Raw genomic sequence first — 17,036 nt, forward strand, 5'->3', positions numbered from 1 at the left:
TGGGAGCATTTGTAGTTTAAATGGATTAACAATAAGGGAACAGAAATGGAATTAAATGTACTTTGCCACAAATTTCTGTAGGGCTAAACTTGGCACTTCTAGACACCCATAAATGATTATAATTGTTGAAACTGGTAGGTCAGTCATTGCATTCTGTATGAGACGTGCCTTTTCAGATCTTCAGAGTAAAAACATTAGGATCCCTCTTGGTAATTCAAATGGGTAATTTACTATGGGATGTTTTGGGAAAAGGGGGGGGGGCATAAAATTCCCTTATGTTTATATGATACCTAATTATTGCAAATAACTTTTAAAAATTTAATTAGAAGATTATTATCAAAAATAAACTTTCCCTACAAAAAGAAAGCCTGGAAATCAGCATGTTAAACAAAACTGTGAAATCTGTTACATACAGAGTGTTTCTTTTAAAATATACATTGAATTAAATGTGGTAGCACTAATATTGCCATGCTTGTCCATGTCCTCCTCTGAACTCCTGTCTGGGCTCCTCGGTGTATTTCTAAAGAAGTGGGGCCTTTTTACTTTCTCATCTATCTTTTCATTTCAGTTTTTTTAAACACTTTTTATTTAAAGTTGTGATTTCCAAATTCTATCACTTCTTCCATTCCAGAGATGGTAAGCAGATATAGGTTATATATGCGTAATCACATAAAACATTTCCATATTAGATATTTTGAAAAGAATGAAAGAAAGAAAGTAAAAAATAACATGCTTCAGTCTGTATTGAATCAATATCAGCTCATTCTCTGGAGGGGGATAGTATGCTTCATTATTAGTCCTTTGGAATTGTCTTGGATCGTTATATTGCTGAGAATAGCTAAGACATTCATAATTGATTGAACAATGTTGCCGTTACTAGGTACAATATTTCCCTTTCTATTCACTTCACTATGCATCAGTTGTGTTAAGTCTTTCCAGGTTTTTCTGAAATTATCCTGCTTGTCATTTCTCAAGGCACAATAATATTTATTACAATCATATGCCACAACTTGTTCAGCCACTCCCTAATTGATGGGTATCCCCTCAATTTCCAATTCTTAGCTACCACAAAAGGAGGTGTTATAAATATTTTTGTACAAATAGATCCTTTTTCTAGTTTATGGATGTCTTTTGGATATAGACCTAGTAGTGGTATTTCTGGATGAAAGGGTATGCACAGTTTCAAAGTCCTTTGGACATAGTTCCATATTGCTCCCCAGAATGGTTGGATCAGTTCACAATTACACCAACAGTGCATTAGTGTCCCAGTTTTCTCACATCCCTTCCAACACCCCAAATTTTCCTTTTTTGTAATATTAGCCACTTTGAGAGGTGTGAGGTGGTGCCTCAGATTTTTAAAAATTTGTGTTTCTCTGATCAATAGCGATTTAGAAAATTTTTTTTCATATGACTATAGATAGCCTTGATTCTTTTGTCTGAAAACTTTCTGTTCATATCCTCTGACCATTTATCAATTGGAATGTATTTTTATAAATTTGACTCAGTTCTCTATATATTTGAGAAATGAAGCCTTTCTCAGAGATACTTGTTGAAAGTTTCCCTCCCCCACTCCTCCAGTTTTTTGCTTTCCTTATAATTTTGGTTGCACTGGCTTTGTTTGTGAAAAATTTTTTTAAATTTTATATAATCAAAATGATCTACCATTTTGTAATGCTTTCTATATCTTCTTTTGTACTAAATTATTCTCTCATCCAAAAATCCAACAGATAAACTATTTCATATGCTCTCTTAATTTGCTAATGGTATCACCCTTTATAATTCATAAACCCATTTTGACCTTATTTTGGCTTATGGTGTGAGATGTTTTATACCTAGTTTCTGCCATAATGTTTTCCCATTTTCACAGCAGTTTCTGTCAAATAATGACTTTTTGTTCAAAAAGCTTGGATCTTTGTTTTTATCATAACTAGATTACCATAGTCTTTTACTATAGTGTCATTTATTCCTAGTATATTCCATTGATCAAGCACTCTATTTCTTAGATAGTACCAGATTATTTTTGATAATTACTGCTTTATAGTACAGTTTGAGATCTGCTGCAGCTAGACTGTCTTTCTCGTTTTTTTCCCACTGACTCCCTCAATATCCTCTTTCATCTTCCAGATGAATTTTGTTATTATTTTTCTAGCTATGTAAAATACTTTTTTTGATAGTTTGATTGGTATGGCACTGAATAAGTAAATTAATTTAGACAGAATTGTCATGGGTTGGCTTGGCCTACCCATGAGCAATTAATATTTTCCCAATTATTCATATCTGACTTCATTTGTTTTATAGTTGTATTCATATAGTTCCTGGGTTTCTTTTGTCATGTAGATGCCCACATAGTATACATTGTCTACTGTTATTTTAAAATGCAATTTCTCTTTCTGCCATTTGTTGCTGGACATTGTTGGTAATAAATAGAAATGATGATTTGTGTGGGTTTATTTTTTTCTCCTGTAACTTTACTAAAGTTGTTAATAATTTCAAGTAGTTTTTTAGTTGATTCCCTAGAATTTTCTAAGTATAACATCATATCATCTGCAATGATAGTTTTGTTTCCTCATGGCCTATTCTAATTCCTTTAATTTCCTTTTCTTCTCTTATTGCTATAGCTAACATTTATAGTACAATATTAAATAATAGAGGTGATATTGGGCATCCTTGCTTCACCCACGACCATAATGGGAAGGTTCTAGCTTATGCCCATTTCAGGTAATGCTTGATGATGATTTTAGATAAATATTACCTATCATTTTAAGATAAGCTCCATTTATTCCTCTGCTCTCTAGTGTTTTTAATAGAAATGGATGCTGTATTTTGCCAAAGGCTTTTTCTGCATCTGTTGAGATAATCATATTATTTCTGTTGGTTTTGCTTCTGATGTGGTCTGTTATGCAGATATTTCTCCTAATATTGAACCAGCCCTGCATTTTTGGTATAAATATCACCTGGCCATAGTATATGATCCTTGTGATACAATGCTGTAATCTCTTTGCTAGTATTTTATTTAAAATTTTTTGCATCAATATTCATTAGGGAAATTGGTGTATAATGTTCTTTCTCTGTTTTAGATCTTTCTGGTTTGGGTATTAGCACCATAATTGTGTCATAAAAAATAGTAATACTCTTTCTTCTGCTTTTTTCCCCAAGTAGTTTATAGTGCTTTTCATTTTCATCACTCAGTCATCCCATACTCTGACCCCTTTACTCCTCCCCCCCTTCCAAAATAGCATATTCAAGCAAATCCAATTTGGGTTGCAATGGTCCTGTCTAGAAATGTTTATCTCATTTTGCACCTAGAGTCCATCACCTATCCTGGAAGAAATAAAAAGCATACTTCATCATCATTCTCCTCTAGACATGATTGGTTATTTTGTTGAACAGAGTACTTAATTATCTTGATGTTGTCTTTTGTTCAGGCAGAAAATCTTTCAATTTTATATAATCAAAATTGTCTGTTTTGTGTCTTACAGATTTTTCTCAATCTCTTGGTTTGGTCAAAAACTGTTGGCTCATTCATAACTGTAAAAAGTATCTCTCGTTGGCTACTCTGTTTGTGATACAACTTTTTATATCTAGTTTGTATATTCATTTGAGAATTGTTACCATATATGGTGTGAAATGTTGGTTTAAATTTAATTTATCTCAGACTAATTTCTAATTTTCTCAGCAGTTTTTCTACAAATAGTGATCTTAATGTTACTATAAATAGTAATACTTGAGTTTTTACCATGCTACCATATTTGATTGCTTCCATGTCAGGAGTATATATTCTTTTCCATGGGTAAACATTTATATTTTTAACTAGTATCAAATTGTGTTAATGATTATATTTTGAACTCTGGTACTGACAACTCCCTTCTTTTTTCACTTATTTTTTTTTTCATTTTTCCTTCAAGTTTCTTGACTTTTTTTCCCCTGGAGTGAATTTTATTACTTGAAATAGTAGCTTGAAATAGCTCTAGCAAGCAATCCTTTGGTAGTATGATTAATATGACATTGAATCTATAAATTAATTTAGAGAGTCTTCATATTTTCATTAGATTATCTTGTCCCAAGAATGAACAATAAATTTCACTCCAATTATTTAGGACTGTCTTTATATTTTGTAATGGAGGTTTTGCAGTTCCATTTGTATAATTCCTATTTGTTTTTAGTCTTAGTTGTTGTTTTAGTTGGATTTTCACAACCATCATGCCATATGCCAAAAAAAGAAACCAACAAAAAAATAATTGTTACATTTCTTTATTATCTTTAATTATTCCACCAATTTCTTTTTCTTGTTTTATTGCTATGAAAAGTGTCTCTAGAACTATATCAGATAATCATAGCGACAATGGGCATCCATTCTTTACCCCTTATCTTCTTGGAAAAATCCCTGGTTATTCTCCATTAAAGATATTAGCCTTTGGTTTGGCATAGGCACTAACATGTTAAGGAATATTTCATTTATTCATTTGCTTTTAAATTCTTTTAACACAAAGGAGTGGTATGTATTGTCAAAAGTTATTTCTGCCTATATTAAAGTAGTCATGTGATTTTATAATTTTAAATATTAATATTGTCTACTATGTTGATAGTTTCCTTAATATTGAACTAATCCTGTATCCATCATAAAAATTCAACCAGTTAATGATGTATAATTTAATATGCTATTATAAATTATTTGCTAATATTTTATTAAATATTTTTGCTTTGATATTTATCAGATGCTGACTTATTGTTTTATTTATCTGCCTTATCTCACCCTGGTTTAGGTTTCAGGACCAAATCTGTCTTACAGCAAGAGTTTGATAAGATGCCATCTTTCCCTATTTTTTTAAAACAATGCTTATAAAATTAGGATTCATTTTTATTTAAATATTTGATAGCGTTCATAATTCTATATGATCCTTTCCCTCATCCATTCTGGGGAGTTTATGTGTGGATTGTGTAATTTCTTTTTTCTGTGTTCAATTTATTTCATCTCTTTGGTTCTTGTTCTGTTAATGATGGTATTTTGTACTTTTATACAAATTCATCCTCTTTATTTAAGGTACTGAATATTTGATAGTGGAGTTTTATTTTTATTTACTTCTTTTTGGGGAATAAGGCTTTAAAATGGTTGGTCTGTTTTATTAATTTTTTTTTTCAAAAAGCCAGTTCCACAAGAATTTCCATTTTTTCCTCCTTTTTTTCTAGATATTTTAACTGTAATCTCATTTTTATTAGGTTATCATGTCCCAAGAATGAACAGTCAATTTCACTCCGATTATTTAGGACTGTCTTTATATTTTGTAATGGATGTTTTACAATTCCATATGTATAATTTTAATAATTTTATATGTCTTTTGTTGGTCATAATTATTTTTTTCAGTGTTGTCAGTAAAGGATTATTTAATATTTCTGCTTTTTCTGCATTTATTTATGAGTATTTTATGTTTGATAACATGGTCATTTCATGCAAAGTTGAGATTTGCAGCTGAGAATAGGTGTAACCAGTTTTGTTCTCACTGAGTAATCACCAGAGAACTATCATATCTAGCTTTTGAAAATTCTATGCAGATCTTTAATTTCTTCTTTCTTTAGTTATTTTTTAGCTTTTAAGGGGGACACATTGAAGTATCCAGATATCATAGTTTTGCTGTCATTTCATGGTATCATAAATTTACAGATGATAGGGCTCTTAATGTAGTAGAGTCCACACTTCCATTTCATAGCTAATAAAAGTGAGGAAAAGAGAGGGTGTTACAGATAAGTACAATTTGAACCCAAGTCTTCATAAATACAAGTCCTGTAGTCTATACACAAATGCCTGCATTTTGATTAACATTTCTTTTTAAGAGCTTCAATGATATACTGTTCATCATAAATATTTTAAATACTGAAATTATTTTATTTTCTATGATGCTTTTAAGCAAAATATAGTTTCTCTTATCTTTTTAAATCATGTACCACTCAATTGTTGTCTCATCTAAGAGAATGATTGCTGCCTTGATACCTCTTCATTTTTAAAATTTGCTTGAAACCATAAATTCTGTCCCAGTCCCTTATTTTAACTCTGTGTCAACCTTCATATTTTAAGTATTTTTCTTGTAAACAACATCATCCTGAATCATCTTTTCTTATTCATTCTGGAGTTATTTTCCTTCTTATGGCTGAGTTCATCCTGTTCATATTCACTCATGATTGGAAGTATATTTCTCATCATCATGTAATAGTAACTAGCATTTATGCATTAATCTTTGCAAATGTAGTTGATCTTCAGAACAACTTTGTGAAGTAGAGCCTATTATTACCCCTATTTTGTATATAAGGAAACTGAGGCTGGGAGGGGTTAAATGACTTGTTCAGTGCCACATAGCTAATGAGTATCTGAAGTCAGGAACTCAGGTCTTTTATGACTTCAAGTACTACACTCCTATCCACTGCACCTCCTACCTGCCTAACAGCTGTTATACTTTTCCTCCCTTTTTACAAAGAAGAGGAAAAGGAAAAAAAGAAGGAATTTTATAAGCACTAATAATCTATAGGTTGTCTTTTCTTTCTCCTCTGTCCCCCTTCTCTTCATCATGCCTAGACCCTAACCACTGGTTCTTATACTTTTCCCTCTCTTTTACATCATACTCCCCACCTTTATCATCAACCCTCTGAAATTAAGGTTTGTTTTGCTTGTGGTCATTTCCTCCCTTTCTCTGCTTTCCCTATGATCCCCTTCTTCTATTTCCCTTTTCTCCATCTGTTTCCCTATATACATTAGTGTATTTTTGACACCCAAATTTTGAGCATATTGTTTTTAAATCTTCCATTATTTGCTTCAAATAAAAAGTGAGATGATTATTTCCCTACTCCCTTTCCTTTCACCATATCTGTATTCACTTCTTTTGTATACAATTTAAGCATAATGGTAAATTTATTCCCCATCTTTTGTATTTCCTCTCTATTTCTCTTTTCCCTCCTTTTTCTTTCCCCTCGTAAAATCAACAAAAAAAGAACAAAACCACATTTAGGCCCAAAATTTGTTTTCTTAAATTCTCTCTTTGACCCTTGAATACATTAGGGCTTTGTAGGGATACGTGCTTTTTCTAGTCATAATAGAAGGTAAGCACTTGATTATTCTTTCATCCCATCCAACTACTCAAATGGGATTGTCTTTCTAGGTTTCTCTTGACTTTTATTGTTACATTCAATTTTTTCTCTCAGCTCTGATTTTTTTTTCATCAGGAATTCTTAAAAGTTCTCTATTGCATTAAAAGCCCATAACTGTTTTTCTTCTGTAGGATGGTAATCAGTTCTGCCATTGGCAAGCTTTTTTTCTTTTGCTTTCTATAGCATTGTATTCCAAGATCCTTCTCTTTTAATTAGTTGCTGCCAAGTCTTGGTTGATCTTGACTGGTTGCTTCATATTTAAACTTTTTGGTGCAGCAGAGCTTTACCTTTTACTTGGAAGATCTGGCTTTTGTCTATCATATTAGTGAATAATTGGAATTTCTTTCAGGGGAGTGATTGTTTCTTTATATTTTTACTTTGACCTTTGTTCCTAATATGTCTGGACAGTTTTATTTTATAATTTCTTGAAATACGATGTCCAAGAATTTTTTTGGTCATAGTGTTCTAGTAGATGGATCATTCTTAAATTATATCTCCTCTATTAGTACAGTAGGTAGAACATTGGACTTGGAAAATTGGATTCAAATCCTGCTTCTAACACTAGCTGTGTGATCATAAATAATCCATTTAAGCTGTCTATACATTTCTTCATCTATAAAAAGAATACACTGAACTAGATGGCATCTAAGTTACTTCTAGTCCTCAATCTATGATCCACCAAGGGGTAGATAGTTTACATTTTCATTGATCCTTTCAATCATCTTCCTTTGTTTTAATATTCCTTGTCTCATGGAGTCTTGAATTCTGTGTGCTCTGTTTTATTTTTCAAGGAAACTAATACTTGGGTGTGGTTTTCTATCTTTTCCCCCTAATCCTTTTATTCTCTTTTCAATCATTTCCTTCAAAATTCTCATTTCATTTTATTCCTTGATTCATTTATTTCAATTAGTCTTGTAGTCCTTGTGGCCAAGCCATTTTTTTTCCCTTTGAGGTTCTGCTGGTTATTTGTTGTGAAGTGATTCTCTTTTGCTGGGCTTACCTCTTAGATTACATTCATATTCAATGTTAAAACTATAATATAATTATGCAATATTATATATATTATGTGTTACCCACCCATATATAATAATATGTAATTATATTATAATTATATTTAGTGTTTTCTTCTGTTTACTCATAATTTTAGTCTCATATCTCTGTTTAGGATTCTGTGTTTGGGTCAGACTTCACCAGGGCTCTTAAATGGATAGGCTAGGTCTTCTCTGTAATTTGAATGCTACTGCTGTCACTGCCACTCTGACTGGCATGGGCCTCTCAATTAATCCTTGGGATCTGTCTGCATTTTCTAGTGGCCCAGTGTTGGTGCAAGCTTTAGTTCATCTCTGACTCTCTTTTCATGATCTTTAATTAGGAGTTGTCTTCTGTGCTGTGTTGACAACAGACTAAAGTGGATTATTGGATGCTAGGTTAATCTCAAGCATCTTGTGGCATTGGAATTTAGTCACCGAGTTGACCTTTCTTCAATTGCGGCTACCAGTGTTCTGAAGAATGTACAGTTAGGCCCCAACCTTGTCTTCCTATCCAGTGATTTATTCCAACTGGTTCTGTCTCCAACTTCTGACATGTCATAGCCAGAATCTGGCTTCAAGCACCCAAATGTTAGACTTTGAAATCTGTGTGCAGAGCAATCAATAGCCAGCTTAATTTTGCAGGAAAGTATACTGATTTTATAGTTTGCCTAGCCTCTGCCTTTCCTACATTTATCCAACCTGATGATGGCTTCTAATGCCTGTACTCACGTCATTGACTGGCTTCAAATCCATTTGTGGGCATCCAGGCTAGTTCCCTGCTTCTCACCTCCTCTGATAGCTTCTGATCTTACTTAGAGATGGTTTCCCTATCCAAGGGGTGGCGAACCTGCATCCTTGAGGCCACGTGTGGCCTTCTACGTCCTCAAGTGTGGCCCTTTGACTCAATCCAAATTTCACAGAACAAATCGACTTAATAAAAGGATCTATTCTGTAAAACTTGGATTATGGGCATAGTTCTTGGCCCATGGTAGGCACTTAATAAATGCTTATTCTTTTTCCCTTTCCCCTCAGCTATTTCCATATTTACGTGAACTGGCACTGGTTTTTCTAGTTTGATTCTTCTACCAGCTTCTACCCTCTCTTGATATCTTTTGGTTCAGTTTTAGACTGGAGTATTTTCTTGTTCTCAGATTTCTTTGTCATTGATCTTTTAAAGGTCATTTCTGGATATTTGCTAGAGTTTTTGTGGGAGACTTGATGTTCTCTAGGACCTTTGAAAATACCATCTTACCTGTTAAACCATACAAATCACTTGTACATATATTATTTTCATTTGATCTTTGTTACAACCTTGTGAAACAGTATTGTTATGCCAAGTTTACAAATAAGAAAATTAAAGTATGGACAGACAGCATAGAGATAGCTGATAGATTCTGAAAGGGAAACAGCTATGCATGAAAATGAATGAGGTTGATTGTCTCTTTTCCCCACCCAAAAGGGAGAAATGTATGTAGAGGAATAGTAAGCACATTTTTCCTGGCACTGATAATCAGTAGAGTAGGCATAAGAAGAAAACTGAACCCTTGGTTTGAGAATTTGATGTATAAATGGAAAACTAGTGTTGCATTTGGAGTATTTTGTATTACGAGAGTAAGTGAGGGAAGCAAGACCAAGGGATTGTAGTAGCACAAGTCTATAATGAATCAGGATGTGATTGGAGTGATGTGACTGTAGAAGCTGAAAAAGTGCAATTCATTGTAAGTGGTTGTGGCTAAGAAATCAAGGAAAGAACATAGAAGGTAAAGTGGCCACCAGGAATGATATAGTCTTATCCATGTCTCAAATAAATCTCCATTTTAACTTATGCAACAAGCAGTGATCCAGTCTCTGCTTCTAACTGAGGGAGACCCATTGTATCTCAACAAAATCCTTAGGACCAACATTGATTTATGGACTGTGGGGAAAACAACCTTGATGTACAGAATGGAGCCATATTGCTCAATTTTATATTGCTAGCAGCAGAGACTACTGGGTTCTAGTCTCTGACTCACCTGACAGTTCTAACATCTGAGTACCCTAATGAAAGAGTCCCGATAAATTGTCTATATGACTTGCACTTATGAGTTCCATTAGTCTTGGAATGGGCAAAACAAACATGTAAGGAGCTATGAAGGAAGTGGACTGAGGAGTAGAGGATGAGCAAATCAGAATGCTAGTGTGAGTGAACCCACAAGAGTAGCAGAGTCAGGACTTTTTTCTGGTGTTTTTTTTAAGAAATAGATTTTTATTTATATATTTTGTTTTTACATCACCTGGATTTCCTACATCCCTCTATTCTTCCCACTGCCTTTTCCCTCCCCCCAGTAAAGAACCATCATTTATAAGAGAACTTATTTTTAAAACAAAAGAAAGAGAAAAATATTCAGCAAAACTAAACAAAATATCAAAAAAAAAATCCTGACACTATATACAATGTCCCATACCTGTGAACCCAACCACCCCTCAAACACACATACCTCTGCAAAAAAGTGGGTGGAGGTATATTATAATACCTCTTCTTTGGAGACTTACATCTTTGCAATTTGGCAACATTCATTTTCCATTGCTTGATGGTTGTCTGACACTTACATTGCTGTGGTCATTGTACATAACTATTTTTCTTGTATCTATTTATGTCACTTTGCATCAGTTCATGCAAATCTTCACATGCTTTTCTGTATACATCATTTAGAAAATTTCTTACCACATAATATTATTCCATTTTTCAATATGCCATAGTTTGCTTAGCCATTCTCCAATAGATGGGCATTTACTTTGCTCCTATAAAAAGTGTTGCTAAAATACTTTGTTACTAGTATTTGGAGCCTTTGTTTTTTTGGTTCATGATTTCTTTGGGGATATAAGCTCAGTAGTAGAATTTCTGGGTCAAATGATATAGACATTCTGGCCACTTTGTTTGCTTTCCAGAATGGTTATATTAATTGACAAGAGCCCAGACTTGCAAAACCAACCTCCAGACTCTCAGATCACTCTTCATCTCCCTATATCACAGTGCTGAGACTATCAAGTGGTATAGAATCAATATGACTTGATGACAAAATTGTGGTTTTGCTAAAGCATTCACTTTCCTTTAAAAAGAGACATTTGGATCAAGTTATTTCTAAAAGGGACATTACCTTTAAATATGGAATGAGTAGTAGAGAAATAATTTATTATCATAAAGTGGGCAGTTGGGATAATGTTAACTGGTTTCTCATGTCATCATAAAATACTAAATACATGAAGGCAAATATATGGTGACAAATGCATGAACTTATTGTTATGTAACTATGCCCATGTATTTCAATCTGCCAATATCAGAACTAACTTTCTTTACTTTTGCCCTATTACCTGAAGTGCCAAACCTTATTCTAGTATGACCCTTCTGAAAAAATTCTTTGAAATCACTTAAAAGTCCCTGGACAAGTGACACTGCCTACAGAATACTTTTCTAACTTTAGGAGCCACTGGGTTTTTGCTCCCTAAATTGGAAACAATGGAGCTACCAGGTGGCTTACCAACCTTTTGCATAGATTCTCATAAAATGTTGGTTTTAAATTTCATCAAAACAGAGTGGAAAATCAATATGAATTCTTTTCCTCTTCTCTCTTTTCTCTTCTTCCTTTCCCTCTTCTTCTTCCTCTCCCCCACTTTCCTTCCTTTACTTTTCTCTCCTTTCCCTTCCCTTCTTCCCTTTCTCTCCCTTACAAAAACTCCCTCTTACCAAGGCATTTATGTAAAGGATTTGCAACACAGCTTATAGGGATCAGACACAGAATTTTAACTCATATCTTCCTGATTTAAAGGCTGATGAGCACCCTATTTGACATTATAAGATCTGAGTTCAAGTACCATAACTGTTTCATTCTGTGTGACTTTTGTCTCTATGGGGCTTCATGTCATCTCATAAATGAAAAGATCAATCTAGATGGCCACCATGATCCTTCTGGCTGTCAATATACTCCTACCCATTGGGCCACAATGTTTCTAATATTCTTGTTTCAGAGTAGAATTTGGCACAAGACAGTACCATCATAGAGTTCATTAAATTGTGGTTCTGCTCTAAGTAACATAGAAGATAGAATGCTAGGTCAAGAAGACCTGAGTTCAAATCCTTCTTCAGACCCTGGCTATGTGACCTTGGGCAATTAAAAATCTCTCTGAGTCTCAGATTCTCTGTTTTTAAAATGAAGATAATAATACTTCCCTTGCTAGGTTGTTATAAGAATCAATATTACCTCTGTCCAATGTTTTGAAAAACCTGAAAGTGTTATATAAGTACCAGCTGTTATTTTTATTCTACACCAAAAGGGCACAATGAGATAGTCCCACAGCACTGACTTCGAGCATAGCATTAGGAGATGCCACTGTCTTATTTTTCTCACTGATGCATGGATTTTTAAAAGGATACAGAAACAACCACTTAGAGAAAGGCCACTCCTAATCCTCCCTTTTATCAAGCTGTTAGTGTCCCCTTCTCTGACCCCATCAAAGTGGGGTTATTTTGTGTTGACTTATCTTTGTGTTATATTATACTTCCTACTCTATAGAATGTTAATTCCTCAAGAACCAGGACAGTTTCATTTTTCATCTTTGTACCTTAGGGTATCTGAAACACTTTGTGAAGTTGTAGATAGAGAGGTCGTCTCAAAGCCAGCATCACCTGCCTTCAATATTTCCTGGGTCTGTGACTCCCAGATAAGTCACCAAGTTTCTCTAAGTGTTCTAGGTAATGCTCTAAGGCCGTAAGTTTCAGAGAAAGTGTTAACTACATTTCCAGATGGAGTTTCCTCCCCTTGGATTTCTCAATATCAATAAAATCACAGATACAGTCCCTATCTCACTCCCTAGTCTTGCTCACAATAAGAGATTAAGAATGTTTGTTGAATGAAGCAGTAAAAAAAGGTTCTACCCTAATGTTCTCCCTATTAGAAAGTAGCACACATGATGAGAGATGAGCTGAATGCACAAATAAAGGGACCCATTTTGTCTCATTTTGTTCCTTTACTTAGGTGAGGATTTTCCCCCTCTAACCATGCGGGTTTTTTATCCTGTATCAGAAGTCCGTCTTTGCCTAGGAAGCCAAGATGGTGCTCACCTAGGACATGTGGTTTTGCTGTGTCTGCTGCTGCTGCTGCTGTTGCTGCTGCTGCTGAATCAGCAGCTGCTGTTGCTGTCGGCGCCTGGCGGTCCGGAGCTTCTCAAAGCGGGCTTCCATCTCTTCCAGCACTTTGGGTGTGTAGCGGACCACCAGCTTGACACTTTCCTTAGCAGCCTTGAGTAGCTCCACCGCCTTCTCGTGGTGTTCCCCTTCCACACTCTGTAGGCACATAGTGAACAGAACCAGTGTTCATATGACTGATGGGTCCTCCCATTCTCCCTTAATCACTCATGCTTGAAAATGGATTGGGCTTTTGAAGTTCCAAAGCTTTAAGCACTATACAGCATTTAACTTTGGAGAAACCCCGACAAATAGAACCTTGCCTGGCACATCTTTAAATAATAGTATACATCCTATTTGCTGGCCCTGAAACCTACATATATCTGTGAACCACAAAGTTTTAAATAGATACGGGTGACTGAATTTTAAATGAATATGAAAATGCCCTCCTTGGCTCTGCCTCTTAGAATTCTTAGCTTCTCTCAAAATACAGCTTAGGGGCCACGTCCAAGAAAAAGAAAGTCTTGCTTGACTGTCTCAGTTATAGCCTGTCCTCTCAATATTACTTCACATCTACTTCTCCCATTCCTTTCATGTACAACCCCCCCCCCCGCCCCCCCCCCCGTCAAAACTAGTGTCTTCCCTTTGATGATTATTTCCAATTCATGTTATCCATATCCTGTTCATGCATGGTTGTCTGTGTGGCTCATCAACATTACACTGTAAGGTATTTGGGATCAGAGACTATCTTTTGGCTTTCTTTGTATCTCCAGCACTTAGCACACTGAGTGGGACACAATGTGTGCTTAATAAATGCTTGCTGATTGACTCGATGACTGATCTTTCTGTGTTCCTCATCTATAAAATAAGGGTCATAACGCGAGTTTGGAATAAATTACCTCTGGTATTTTGGCTTGGATTGAATGATAGATGGAAACAACTAAATGTACAGTTAGGTACATGTTGCTGTTCAGTCATTTTCCAGTTGTGTCAGCCTCTTCATGACACCATTTGAGGTTTTCTTGGCAAAGATACTGAAGTGGTTCACCATTTCCTTCTCCAGCTCATTTTCAGATGAGGAAACTGAGGCAAACAGGGTTAAGTGACTTGCCCAGAGTCATACATAGTAAATGTCTGAGGCTGGATCTCAACTCAAGAAGATGAGCCTTCCTGACTCTAGGCTAGGCACTCTATCCACTGTGCTACCTAGCTGCCCTATACATATATACATACACACATATATGCATAGTTATAATTATATATGTATATTTACATATGCACATATACATACATATATACACATACACATATATATATATATATATCTAGTGAGACTTGCTATCAGTGGACCAGTAGAGTAGAAATATATTATTATTTTTAATATGAATAGGTTGGCATTCTGAACTTAAACAAATACCAACAAATCTTAGGATTTTTATATACAGAGAACAAAAATAAGGATTATATCTGAAACTGTGACTCTCCACCACATATAGCTTATTCTTGCTTTTAGTATATAATATATCCAACATTCTAAAGCTGTCCAACCTGTTTGTGTTTCCTTCTAGACCTCCTTGTCTTCTGTGTCCCCCCTCTTTTAAAAAAACACCTCTTCACTGATGTATCACCTTTTCCCCTTTATTATTATTTTTCATATTATTATAAACTGATTGGTTTAACACTATTGAAATATTGTCACTTTAGCTGGAAATGGGAAAATTATAATAATATTTAAACAAACACAGCTGAAACAAGTAGTCTGATTTGTCATGGCTTATCTATGCATTCCATATGCTCCCAAACTGCTTCATTGACAAAATGGCGACCAGTGAATTTTTTAAAAAATTGTCCAAGTAATATGGATCACCAATTTTTTTCAGTCCTATATCTGACTGACCTGGTCTTATTAATCAATCTACATGCATGGGTTTAGAATATAGAATTCTCTTGTCTCCAGGGTCTATTCAGTCAACTTAACTATAGTCATTGCCATGGATCTAATATCTATTTACCTTTCCCTCTTGTTTTAGTTTTATATTACAAGTACTTTAGGTAGGGATGGGTTAAAGTCATTCATTTACTCAATAAGCATTTACTAAGCATCTGCTTCATTCACTATACTGTGCAACTTGATAGGTATACCAGATATGAAAAGAAAACTAAGGGTCAGTTCTCTGCCCGGCATATTTAGAGAATAATTTTTTTTGTCACTTGGCAATAATTATGTCACTGTTACTTAAGGTTACAATGGTTTATCCTTACCTCTCAATGGCCATTTTAAATGTTTATACCTTCCGTTTGACTTCAGAGAGCAAAATAAGTGAACCTGTCCATATGAGCAGTTTCTCTGATCTCTTTATGGCTTCCCCTCCACACCATTATTAATTAAGTGGTTTGGAAATGCCAAATCAGTCCCCTAAATCTGATGATTTCCTTTAAATATTACTTACATATATCTACATCTCATCCCTTACTAATATATAAGTTCATTGAGTGCAATGACTATGTCTGACATTATTTCTGTATTTTTAATGCCAAGCTAGCACAGCACAACATGTAATAAATAATGGGCCCCTTGAGTTTGAATTTGACACTTCCACCAAGCATTGATTATTCAATTTAACAATTATCTAATGATCACCTACTACATTCAATATACTTTGCTAGCAGTAAATGCCCCATCTTACTCTTAGACCTGCCTCAATCAGCTGCCAAGTCTTAGAGTTATTACTGCTACAATACCATTCTACTTGTGGCTCATCCTCCAACTAAATGTAAACTCCATAAGGACAAGCCCTGTTAAAAAAAATGGAGCAACAAATTCTCCCTCCCAGATACTAGTAAAGAGATCTAAACACATTAGATATTTACAATAAAAAGTGTTTGCTCGTTGAATAACCAGGTGAGTGACTAAATAAAATTCGAAGTAGGATGCCTTTAAGAAATGCATTCTTACTTAGCCATTCTCAGCAATTCAATGATCTAAAATAATTCCAAAGGATTTATGATGAAAAATGCAATCCACTTTCAGAGAAAGAACTGATGGATTGTCAATGCAGATTGAAGCATACTTTTCTTTATTTTTCTCGGGTTTTTTTTGGGGGGGGGTTCTTGTTTTCTTTCACAACATGACTAACATGGAAATATGTTTTATGTGATTGTACATAGCATTTATCAAATTGCTTGCTGTCTCAGTGACAGAGTAGGGGAAAGAGGGAGGGAATTTGGAATTCAATATTTTAAAAACTGAATGTCAAAAAATTTTACATCTGAATGGAAAAAAAACTTTAAAGGCAAGCTGAGATTTACAGAGATGCTTATTCTCTAAAATATGTTTTAGCCTTGCCCAATACAGTAATAGGGAAATTTAAAAGGATTGGATTTGGGCAAAAGATAACGAGTTCTGTTTTGGACAAATTGAGTTTGAAATGCTGATAGAACATTCAGTTTAAAATGTCCAACACAATATGGAACTGGAGAAATGAAATGAGGGCTGAAATTTGTGGATCATCTGCATATGAATGATAATAAATTCATGGAAGGGGATCAGATCACCAAGTGAGAGAATATAGAGAAACAGGAGAAGAGGATCCACAACAGAACCTTGGGAGACCATCCACAATGTCATTATGTAGATGAAGATCCATCCAAAGAGACCGAATAGTGGGTCAGACAAGTAGAAGAAATGTGAAAAAAATAAAGTGCTATGA

General features: G+C 34.6%; 1 protein-coding gene across 3 annotated transcripts in view; it reads right to left on the minus strand.

The window, feature by feature from the left end:
* Positions 1–17,036, minus strand: part of LIN7A (lin-7 homolog A, crumbs cell polarity complex component) — a 183,573-nt gene that overhangs the window by 9,726 nt on the left and 156,811 nt on the right. For 2 of the 3 annotated variants that reach the window (XM_072655477.1, XM_072655478.1), the window contains one exon: positions 12,617–13,485. In XM_072655477.1, the coding sequence (XP_072511578.1) occupies positions 13,264–13,485 (222 nt within the window). In that variant the 3' untranslated portion in view covers positions 12,617–13,263. Of the gene's footprint in view, positions 1–12,616; positions 13,486–17,036 lie in introns of those variants that run through there. The other variant, XM_072655475.1, reaches the window with a different exon arrangement.

The sequence above is a fragment of the Notamacropus eugenii genome, chromosome 3 (assembly GCF_028372415.1).
Source record: "Notamacropus eugenii isolate mMacEug1 chromosome 3, mMacEug1.pri_v2, whole genome shotgun sequence".
Classification (NCBI taxonomy): domain Eukaryota; kingdom Metazoa; phylum Chordata; class Mammalia; order Diprotodontia; family Macropodidae; genus Notamacropus; species Notamacropus eugenii.